This window comes from Portunus trituberculatus, chromosome 18 (assembly GCF_017591435.1).
Source record: "Portunus trituberculatus isolate SZX2019 chromosome 18, ASM1759143v1, whole genome shotgun sequence".
In the NCBI taxonomy this organism is placed as follows: Eukaryota; Metazoa; Arthropoda; class Malacostraca; order Decapoda; family Portunidae; genus Portunus; species Portunus trituberculatus.
The window spans coordinates 11,602,544-11,615,043 of record NC_059272.1 but is presented as its reverse complement, the minus strand read 5'-3'; the positions used below and the strand labels follow the sequence as shown (position 1 = coordinate 11,615,043).

Here is a 12,500-nt window from a genome sequence, read left to right as displayed (position 1 = left end):
ATATATATATATATATATATATATATATATATATATATATATATATATATATATATATATATATATATATATATATATATATATATATATATATATATATATATATATATATAAATATAAACGTATAGCATCATCAACACTTTCAGGGACAGCTCTAAAGTAGGTGTAACGAGTTAAGTAAAACCAAATTATCCACAACCCTTGACGTCAGGCATAGTCAATTGTTTTTTTCCTAAGTTTTGAATGAATTATTCCTTATTCAAAAGTGTCTGTGCCATAGTTTAAGCTTATAGCCTAACAATACTAATGACCTGTTGCTTTTTAATTTTTTTTGTCTTTTTCCTGAAGCTTTAATTACTAGTCTAGACATATTTTCTTGTTTTAGGATGAAAAGAACCAAATCCTAACTACAAACGTATGGTTGAATATGGTAAGTTTTCTGGGTCCCTCGACACGCGGCCATACTTTGTGTGCTCACCACAACTAACTCTCTCTGAGCTACCATGTCCAAGTAGCAGAGGCCGCATCAGCCCGTCCTCCAGAAAGAATGCCGGGAAGCCAATAACCTCACACTAATAACATTTAATCTAATATCGCCAGTCACTCTCAGAGAATGAACACTCTCTGACTTACTATGCAGTCGTATAACCCCCATTCACATCTAACTAATATCCTATGCGAGTTGGCTTCACATACTGAGAGGTATCACCAAGCTCCCTGCGCATGAACGTAAGCATCCTCTTGGCTTTCTGCGAGGTCTCAAGGTGTGTGTGGGCGCGGGTCCTGCTGTATGGACGTGTGTAAGTCTCATGTACTGTCACTCTTGGGCAGGCTGTATCTGGTCCCGTTTGTCTTGGAGTTTGCCCAAAATGACAGGCAGCCTCAATGTACTTTTGTGTATGCAGAGAAAAATGAGGAATGCGGCCCTGCTAGACCACTTTCCTTATAATCCAATCTTTTATCCTTCCCTTTCGTTTTCCTCATTTTTCTTGCTATGGCGTCCTTGTTTCAGTGTGTAGTGGCAGTCATTGGGGAAATGAAATCGTTATTACAATATGTTTTCTTTTTATTGCTTTAAGGATGAGAAGAATCAGCTCCTAATAACAAACACATGGTTAAAATTGGTAAGTTATTAATATCTTTAACTTAACAAAGTGAGGATAAATAAAGTTGTATGTTAAATAAGCAGACTATTATTCATAAATTAATTTTAAATTTTCAGCCTCATGCTTGATTTAAAGAATTCTAATATTACACATCTAAATGTTTTTAATGAAGAGCACAAAAAATAATAATAAAAAATTACGGGGAAATCCTGAGCACAGACAACTTAGTTTATCCTCCAAGCTAATATTTCGACGTTTTCTCTGACTGAGCCTTCAGTTCTCTGTGATCAATACCCTATACTTCCATGAATCAAGAATATCTCGTTGTATTATATTATTACCTCTAATATAAAGCATTGTGCATGCAATATTAAATTAATATAATAATTGTTCATTACATATACCCGTCATTAACAGAATGCTAATTAAGCATTATATTAATGCACTTTATTGATATTAAATAAACTAATCGGGTTTCCCCAAGAATTTAGACTGAGTATTGCAGCTTTGGCAAAATGCAGATATTAGACTATGGCTTTGTCGTAGGCTTGATCAGTTGCTGTATGTCAGTAGAATCTTATTTCCCAGGGGGAAACTTTCAGAGGGCGACACCCAGAGCTTGTTGCTTCTCTCTTAACGCCACGGGCCAGTAAACGATGACGGACAGGTTGTCTTAGGTTGTGTGCTCAGTGCTCCCTCTCGTAATCACGGTTCTTGCGTTCATGTCACTATGGTGTTCCGCCATGCCCCTCAGGCCTGTCCGTCCATCGTTCACCGCGCCCTGAGTTGAGATTCATTTAACTGTACCAGGATATTAATGCATGTTCTTTTTTTCTTTTTTTTTTTTTTTTTTTTTTTGCCCATGTATTGCAAATTTTCATTCCGAAGTACTCAATCATACTTTCTTTCTGATGTATTTCTATATGTCTGTAAGCTAAAGAGTTCCCCCTCGGGCGACTTGAAATATAGTGAGTTTGTAAGGTTCATATTACCATGCTCTAGTTTGTGCATCATGAGGAAAGCATAAGTACATTCACTAGCTCCACTCCTGTCATGTCATGACAATTTTGGATATATACATACATATATATATAACTCTTATTTCTCTTGAGGTTACATTTAGCCGTCATCTCACACACCGCCCCACCCTCACCCACCCTTCAGGAGTGGAATGATGTCAACCTACGGTGGAATGAGTCCGATTATGGCAATGTGAAGGACCTAAGAATTCCACCTTATAAAATATGGAAACCAGATGTTTTGATGTACAACAGGTGAGTATTGCCATTCATGTATTTGTTCTGCCATTACATGATGTGCTATATCATTCATGCAACACCAGTATCACGTTAACGTTTGACTTGTACTGAATTTGTAGATTTATATATATATATATATATATATATATATATATATATATATATATATATATATATATATATATATATATATATATATGCGAAATGAAATCACTTCCCGGAATAGTACATTTACATACTAGATTCTTGTTTGTGTGTGTGTGTGTGTGTGTGTGTGTGTGTGTGTGTGCGCGCGCGCGTGTATGCAATTTATCATGGCTACAAGTATCAGCAGCAACAGCTACGGACACGGTGGCCTATGTGGTGAGGTAAGTGGATACCATGTGCACTTGTGGGCCTCGCCGGACACTCGTCAGCTCAAAGAGTCTGCGTGGCGTGTGTTGAGTGAAGCAACTCTGGTCGATACGAACACTCTGAGCCTCTGGGCTTTGTGAGTGTGGCAATGACCGGCACTTCGTCAGAGTGTGAGGGTTTCCAGCACCTGATGCACCGAGCCTTAGTAATCACAAGGATTCAGTGAAATGCTTCAAGCTAATTCAATAGTGAAAACACAAATGCCATTATAATGACCTGAATGCATTTACTGCATTTTCCGAGGCAAATTTACTGATAAATAACGGATCAAAAAATGATAATATAATCAATTTCAGCAAACTGAGGCTTACTATTGACAAATAGGCTCCGGAATACACGATGCAAAGGTGACAAATAATGGAAATTTATTCTTCTTGGTGTTCGTGTGATTAGATAAGCTACACAGACAGTTGTGTTTTTTCCTTTATTTGGTAAAGTCATAAAGATCGTAAATATTCCATAATGATTATCAACTCACCTTTCAATCCGAGCGGCAATTTCAATAAACCTTTTGAAATATGATTCAATACACAAATACAACCAGTCTGGCCGCTATGAAAACCAAACAGCCTTTCAATGGAATTCACCAGATAAAATACCTGACAAACGATCAATTATTATGACACTTAAATCACCCATCGACAGAGGAAGACCCTAGATCAAGTAACACCACACATGATAAAGAGAACTTTCAAGCTAAAATGTGAGTAAACTTGGTGTCCATCAAGAGAGAAAACGAGAAAACATCATCACGTTGCTTTTATTCTCAGTCTAAAAGCAGCAACGCGGATTTCTTTTCACCCAACGCAACTTGCCTTATGCTGCGCACCACTTATTTGTACTCTGAAGTGTTAACGAGGCTGTGGATTCCAGATTAGAGTTTTTTTTTTATCTCTTAAATATGAAATATGGGCCAACAAATGCATCCTTCATAAAGACCTGCGTCATAAGGATCAATTTATTTCATTTATTTGTTTATTGTAATACAGCGAGGATTATACTGTCGACTTTCCACTTACAACTATGCAGTCACGACCACCTCAAGTCAAGTTCTCTCCCTCAGCCTACACAACTATTGGCTTAAGTCCGTCCACCCCCATCTAGACTCCCTGTCGATTCTTTCCATGCCAAATCAACTCACCAGCATCAAGGAATAAAGTATCATCCAACTTATAAGGATTTGCTATTTGCTTAAACACAAAACACTCCAAATACATGACAAGGATGGCATTTGCAAAAGATAAACATGCCTTGGAGCCTTCCTCCTATAGTTATCTTGTCATCTTGTTCTCTTCAAGATTCTATTAAGCCCTACGTCATCCATTCAACACAGAGCATACTTTCCCGTTTAAGATTAAATTCTTTGGAAAATATTAATGGACACAAGAGAAGAAGAAAACTATACAAACAAAACTTAATACAATTGAAACCTATTTGATTTAAATATGCCTTGTTAACAGACGTTGAAAAATATTTAGATACCAAACCACACTTAGTAAACGTTCTTCTCGATCTCTCAGGAAGACGTGGAGAAAAGTAATCCATGAAAAATTCTCATCATAACAAGTTTATATCAACACTCAAAAACAACATTCGGATTTAGCAAACGATATGGAATACAGAAACTAATTATTTGCTAGGAAGACTTCATCAATCAATTCACCAGTGCTGTATGATGTCACCAGGCAGGGATGCAACCAATTCCAACTTTTTTATGAGGATACTACTTACTAGAAAAAAAAAAAAAAGGGAAAAGACACATTGGTCGTTTTCGCAGATCTTGAAGAGACCTCTGACAGAATGAAAATACACAAATTATGACGAACATTGGACGATATACTATGTGATGAATCCTAAGCTAATCAAAACATGTACGTCAAATGTTTAGACTGCTTTAAAAGCAATGAAATTGAGAACAAATGGTTCAATGTGAAAACCGATGAAATGGAAGGATGTTACGCCACTATTGTTCACTATCTATGCAAATAAGAACATCAGAAATTATATAGCTATAGCTGAAGCTACTGAACATTTTCCTTGTAAGGGCGTTGCCAAGTTACGCACATCTGCTGTTCAATAAGAGACAATGAAGGAACGGTGACATGGAATAGCAATCGATGAATGAAATTCAATACCAGCAATGCAGAAGTTATGGGTTTGGCAAGAAACGTTAGAAATTTATTCCTTTAAAGGGATGAGAAGGATGTAACCAAGAGAATTGGCCGATTTAATTTCAGAAGAGCCTTCATGTTTTTCTTTTGGAACAATTCAAGTCGTAAACACAAGGAAGAAGAAAAACAGGAAGAGTTCCATGGTTTACCAATAAGAGACGAGGGAGCATTACATTAACAAGGTAGAGAGAATAGGAATAATAGTTAGAAAATTTCTCGTAGCAAATAAAGGAAAAAACAAGAGAAGAGAACAAAATACAGCAAGAACAAAAATGTTTGATAACCTTTATCTTACGATATATAGGTTTATGTATGCAAAGGACAAATTTTTAGCGTACGATGATGAAAGTTTGGTGTTAAAGAAAAGTACAAAACACAGAATGAAAAGAGCAGATATACAAGAGTGAAAGTTAATACACGAAGTAAGAACAATAGGGCGTGTGAGGAATGTATGGTATGGGCATACGGGGAGTATTGAAAAAAGTGAAACGAGAAAACTTGGGACAATTTGGACACAGGAACAGAATGGAGTGCATGCAAGAATCGTCATACAAGAAGGTTCAATGAATGAATATCAAAAAGAAAACGCCCGGAAAGAAAATGGGTGCTGGGTGTACAGGAAAGCTATATGAGAAGAGGAAGAATTTTAATAGCACGTGAAGGATGACTGGAAATACTAGGACCAAGGCTGCTGCAAGCTTATCACTGAAATGTCATCTGGCTGATATCCATTATTCCTTCTTGACGTCTGATGAGAAACTGAAGAAACTGCGTCATTTGATAAGCTGTAACTCGCACATATATTTAAAAGGTGCAAATGACGCGAAATGAAGCATCTCACTCCATGGCTTGTTGAGCTATTTTATTGTAGAAAGGGGAACCGTTTTTTTTTTTCTTCTTCTTCCTTTCTTTCTTTCTTTATTCATTTATTCATTTTTCCTTTCTTTTTCTTTTTTTCTTTTCCCTCTTTCTTCTTTCAAAACAAAGACCACATTACCACAAGAAAACTGTTTATATGACATGAGCATCAAAGAAAAGTTTATTGAAACAATGGTACATGTATGTAGGTTGCTCCTTGTGCCGAAACTTTTCCTTGAACTTAGTGAGTCACGAATACTTTTTTATCGCTTGAAATTCATTTATAGATACAGTAACACCATTTTCCTTCATTGCTATACTCGCCGATATTTTGTCTTATATCATAAAATGAAAATGGAGCAATCGCTCTTACAAACATGACTAACTATGGCGGTATATATTTCACAAAAAGTCTCTTCATGTTTGGCAACTTGAGTACACTGTTATATAAGAACTTTAGACCATCTCCTTTAGTAGAGCGTAATTCTCAGCACGCAGCCAGGACCCAAAGACCCTCAGACACGTAGCCACCGTGAGGCTCACAGGGTCACCTTGAACACTGTAACACCGATGCTGACATACTGATCCACACTGACACACAACTACGCACTCACCTCATTTCGCTCACCTCAAAACGTGACAACTGCTCTCACTCATCAACAAGGAAATTCAAATATGAATTAAAAGACAGTGTCCCCTAAATGTTTCCAGTGTGTACTTTATAGGAAATACCACAGTCCTTCTTACATGAAAATATAAAAATCTCGAATGACCAAGAAAACATGAAAACTAATAAAAGTGAAGTGGCGAGTGTGGCGCTCATTACTGGTACCAAGGGAAGCAGACGATATGAAGCCACTGAGGCAACACAGACGCCTGTCTGCAAGGATGCTGCGATGACACAACAAATCAAAATTTAGAATATCATTTCATGTTGTTCCGTGTCCTTTTGTCCCGTATCTAGCAGACCGTGTTAGGCAGTGTGGTCTGTGTTTACTAATGATTCAATAAAAGAAGCTGCGAGTACCTTACCGTCCTAGGTGGTGCTAAGAGACTCGTGTGGCATGAGCAAATTGTTCGAGCAAGTGAAAAATTTCCGCTGTTCTATCCTTTGTGTGTGTGTGTGTGTGTGTGTGTGTGTGTGTGTGTGTGTGTGTGTGTGTGTGTGTGTGTGTGTGTGTGTGTTGTGTGTGTGTGTGGGTGGGTGTGTGTATTACATCCACTATAACATCACACCGCTGTCACCTCACAGTCGCTCAAAATGCAATTCTCTATAGCATAATACGTTAACCCCACTACATGCACGGCGTGTAAGCGAAAACAAATACTGAAATAACAACTAAGCAATTGTCCCTGCCGTCCGCTTTCTCTCTTTTACATTTGCCGAGCCACCAACACCCACCAACTCACACTACTCGACCGCCATCCACAACACCTCTCTCTTCTCAGTGCCGACGAGGGTTTCGATGGGACATACCAGACGAAGGTGGTCGTCTCTTCCACCGGCAACTGCCTCTACATCCCGCCGGGAATCTTCAAGTCTACTTGTAAGATAGATATTACCTGGTTCCCCTTCGACGACCAGCGATGCAAGATGAAATTTGGTTCCTGGACGTACTCAGGCTGGCAGGTGTGAACACAATGCTCTTGTGTTGTAGGAAATGTGTGCTTGCGTCACCTTTATATATTCAGGTCACACTTTTCAGTATAAGAACATAAGAGTATAAGTGTAGCTAAAGGAAGTTGTCAGGCCTTCATGTGGCAGTCCCTGCATGAAACATTTACCTATTTCAAATTTTATCATCCTCATCCATTAATTTCTCGAATTATCTTCCACAATTCTGTTATACTTGTAAACAGCTAAGACAGGACGCCACAAGCACATGACCAGATCATCATTACATATTATCGAGACATCATCCCAGACTTATCAATCATACACCGAAGTAGGAACGATGTACCCATTTTCTCCTCTACATCTGCTGTAATTAGGAAATCAGACCAGACGTTGAGGAATCTGTCACAGAAGTCTTCAAGAAGATTGCGTTACATTTCGTCGTTCACAACAGTTTTTTTGCTTTTTTAAGCTCCTTATTCCCAGGAGATGCAAATATTAACACTAAAAGAAAAAAGTATGTCTTTTACTCATATGACACTAATATTCATACGAAAACATCAAGTTACTGATCATCCAAACAGTTCCTTTTATGTGTAAGGAAAAGTATTCTTTAGCCAAATGTACATTGTTTCTTGTCTCATTTATTTTTTTCATGCAAGAGGGGAGACTGGCCAAAGGCAGCAAAAAAGGAAAAAAAAAAAAAAAAAAAAACACTGGATTGCCAGTTCCCTTAAAGTTATTAAGAATTATCCAAAAGTCAGAAACAAATGTCATTTACCCATAGATTAGCAAGTAAAAACTCTCAACTATTCTCTTGCCACCTTGACTTGTATCCATCATCCGGCAAGTGATTTTATCATCCATATAATTACTCTTATCCCAATGACTCTTCATGTTTTAGCTTCTCCAGGACTCTTTAAACATTTATTCTTGATTTGAATATTTATGTAATTAACTTCCCTATTACTGTGATCCTTATATTATACTCATATGAAATCTCTTTAGAAACAGTGATTCCATTTTTCTTCACTGTATCCTTGACTTCCATCTCTGCTCCTAACTAGAAATAAGACGAACACTAAAACTTGCCACTCATACATTGTCCACTTCCCTCTAAAACAGTTTTATAGCTTTAAAACTTGATTTCCTCATTTCTCAACAGTTCTCCTCCTTTATATGCTGTTGATAGATGATCATAATTAATTCAATAAACCTTGTAGTGTCTTTAGAAATTACTTTAAATGTGTACCAGATCATTGTATTTAGTCTAAAGAGATTATCTGAGAATGAAAAGGTTAAAACAACTACTCTTACAAGCTATAGCGATCAGTGCACTAATGAACTAACGCATTGCAGCTCGACCTACAACTGCAGTCAGAGGACGGCGGCGATCTCAGTGATTTCATCAAGAACGGAGAGTGGGACCTCATTGGTAAGTGACTTAGCCAGCGGGTGTGATGTGGGCGTGACTGTGGGTGTGATGTGGGTGTTGTTTTTATCGACAATAGCTATGCCTTAATATAACTTCGATAGACGTCCATCCGTGAGTTTCAACAAGTATTTGTATTTATTGGTCTTTAAAGAGCAGTGTGTGTTAGAGACGGTTATACAATGTACTTCGAATTCATATTCGAGGAAAAATTTATGTACGCAAATAAGAAATTAAGTCATGCTTTTTGTGAGCAATAATTTTACAATCAGTATAAAAATCATCTATATGTAACAGCTAATAAGTCAATTTTACATTTTAGTTCTCAAAAACAATGCTGAAAAACAACCTTCAGTCGAGAAGAGACTCGAAAGATTTGTCAAGAATTAAAAAGTTGGGGATTGCGATAACAAATGTTATGGTTCAGTGCCAAACGTTCACAAGCGTAATTGAATTATCTGAGTAAGAGCAAAACCCCATTCAAAATACATATTTATAATAAGACGCCAAACAAAAAACAAAGCCTTTCCGAATACACTGTTTTCCTTTCTCGATGACTAGATTCATTCCGTGAAATCTATAGCAAATATACTAATAGTTTAGGAAGTTAGGATCTACAGTAGATACAGACACCTTATTAGTGGAGCGCGTGTAGCATAAACAAGCCAGTGAGAGCAGCAGTGCCTGGGCACGCAGCACCAAGACACCGCCACTGCGACCATAGGCGTGAATGAGGCGGCGTGAGTGTGAGGCTGCAGTATTAACTTATTTACGTTTTCTCTCCTCAGTCTCTCAAGTCATCTAAATAAAACAAATTTAAAACTCACTTTGCTTTCCATGCTAAAAGAAAATATATGAAAAAAATAAATTGCTTTGTTAAGTTCTCAGTTCTCTCGGGAGCTTTTATACGCCAAATCAAATAGCTTATTAAATGTTACGTGCAGCGCTGATCACCAAGGGCCGCCGCCTCAAGGACGGTCAGTCTGAAGAGATATTTGATTTGGCAAATGACCAACCACAGTGGAACCTGGGAACCAGGATATCATATAGATAGATAAAGCGATGAATATATATATATATATATATATATATATATATATATATATATATATATATATATATATATATATATATATATATATATATATATATATATACTGTACCCAGAACCCAGACAGATGGATACATTGATAGGTAGGTAGCTAATAACATTTTATATTAACACACACACACACACACACACACACACCGCATAGTGTAGTGGTTAGCACGCTCGACTCACAATCGAGAGGGCCGGGTTCGAGTCCCGGTAAGCGGCGAGGCAAATGTGCAAGTCTCTTAATGTGTGGCCCCTGTTTATCTAGCAGTAAATAGGTACGGGATGTAACTCGAGGGGTTGTGGCCTCGCTTTCCCGGTGTGTGTTGTGTGTTGATGTGGTCTCAGTCCTACCCGAAGATCGGCCTATGAGCTCTGAGCTCGCTCCGTAATGGGGAAGACTGGCTGGGTGACCAACAGACAATCGAGGTGAATTACACACTTACACATACACACACACACACACACACACACACACACACACACACACACATATATATATATATATATATATATATATATATATATATATATATATATATATATATATATATATATATATATATATATATATATATATATATATATATATATTCTGTCTACCAGTTCTTATATTTTTATGTAGTTTCCTCTTTTTTTTTGTGGCAGGTGTCATGGAAGTAGTTACTGAGCTATCTGGAAGCCTAAGCAACCTTGCTGGGCACCCTCACGTTGTCACGGTACCTCACTCTCCTGACAGCCTCCTGCTAGCTAGTCCCGCCACTCACCTGCCTTCTGGCAGCCCAAGTTCCACTGTCGTCAGTCTAGGAGTTAATATCACACTTTTATCATTTGCTTTTTATGTTCTAGGTTGCCCTGGGAAAAGAAACTCCATTACCTACAAATGTTGCCCGGAACCGTATGTAGACGTTACATTCGAAATTGTCATACGGAGGCGCACCCTATATTATTTCTGCAACCTAATTCTACCTTGTGTGCTGATAGCATCTATGGCCGTCCTGGGGTTCACTCTGCCCCCGGACTGTGGCGAGAAACTCTCTCTAGGTAACCAATTCTTTTAGCCCATTGGACAATCATTCCTTCCACTGTTATGGCTAGACCTTGTAACGTCTCTTATGATTTTCCTAATCCTTATTTATTATGAGTACTAACATTATGTTGATTTGATTTACTTTTTTAATCATTTATTTCTTATACTGTATCCGTATTTAGCATTTGATATTCTAGTGTTAGATGGTAATGACGGGATTTTGACTGATTGTCCGTGATTACTGATGGTTTTGATTGAGCAGTTTTGCCCAACAACGGGGGCAGGTAACACCGATTTCTGACGCCGGAAGACAGTTTTAAGGATCTCCTGTGGTGGTGAACTTCTTGAACTAGGAGCCAGTGGGGAACACCAAGTAATTGTGGTGACCATTGCAATATTTCTGGCTCCTGGTAGCTGTTCCGCCTACCCAACCCCTCCCGCCCTCCTTTTGGTTCTGATCCGTTGCTCCTCCTAATTATGTTGGTTCCTCTCCTTCGCCGGTTACATTTTTTTTCTACCACGACCAAAACCATGAGAGCCAAAGAAGAGGAAGAAAATTATTACCAAGAGCAACTGAAAGTCGAAAGGTTCGGATATGCCTTAGACAAACTCTCACTTGTCCTGCAAAACGAAAGTCCTTATGACCACCGTTCATCCACCGAGCAATGGCGTGACGCTCTTCTTCAAGCTCCTCCCCTCAGGCTCCTCTTTTTTTTTTTTTTACACTAATTAACGTTATTTTGCAGAGGTTCCTGGTGTGCGAAACGTTCAGCAGTACCAATGCTGCCCAGAGCCATATGTGGACATAACCTTCGTCATCAAGATCCGGCGTCGAACTATCTATTATTTATACAATCTGGTTCTGCCCTGTGTAATGATAAGCAGTATGACCTTGCTTGGATTCTCACTTCCCCCTGACACTGGCGAGAAACTGACACTAGGTATGGCCACTCCTAGGCCTTGTTTACCATCCCTGGTTCAACACGCCCACACACGCCGCCTCACAGAGGGCCTCAACAGCAATGCTTTCAATGCTTAGATCCTGCTACTTGAGGATTATTCATGCTCATCTAATATGGCTACAGCCTCATAGAAATCGAACGTGAGTTTTCGGACAAATCTTATGATTAGACCACTTGTTCTTCCCAGAATGAACGACAAACATTTAAGATAATTAATCAAGACGATAATTTCACATTTTTTGAAATGAGCTATTGATTATATGTGGTGCTTTGCTTTAAAATATAAACTTCAGTGAACAACAAGAGTTGCAACAAAGTTTGCATACAAGCTCGATTTCTATGCACGAGGTCCTCTGTGGGCCGACCGGAAACACATCTACATTGATCCGTAATATAGTACTCTTACTCTCACATTCAAGACTAATATTGTAAGTCAGACCTTATGCTCATAAATCAGTTTCTCAAGTAATTAAGAAAATTAGCTTAGTACTTTATGGAATATACAATTTAACAGTAACCAGATCATTTGTAGACTAGATATGGGGCCTTTGAAAATA

At 38.2% G+C, this 12,500-nt stretch overlaps 1 protein-coding gene across 16 annotated transcripts in view; it reads left to right on the top strand.

Annotated features, from left to right (window-relative positions):
* The window catches only part of LOC123505467 (neuronal acetylcholine receptor subunit alpha-7-like), a 240,105-nt gene that overhangs the window by 183,562 nt on the left and 44,043 nt on the right, over positions 1-12,500 (top strand). For 9 of the 16 annotated variants that reach the window (XM_045256799.1, XM_045256798.1, XM_045256797.1 and 6 more), the window contains exons 3-7: positions 1,080-1,124; positions 2,271-2,380; positions 7,258-7,438; positions 8,783-8,858; positions 10,801-10,995. In XM_045256799.1, the coding sequence (XP_045112734.1) occupies positions 1,080-1,124; positions 2,271-2,380; positions 7,258-7,438; positions 8,783-8,858; positions 10,801-10,995 (607 nt within the window). Of the gene's footprint in view, positions 1-385; positions 431-1,079; positions 1,125-2,270; positions 2,381-7,257; positions 7,439-8,782; positions 8,859-10,800; positions 10,996-11,727; positions 11,923-12,500 lie in introns of all 16 variants that reach the window. The other 7 variants (XM_045256800.1, XM_045256794.1, XM_045256787.1 and 4 more) reach the window with 2 other exon arrangements.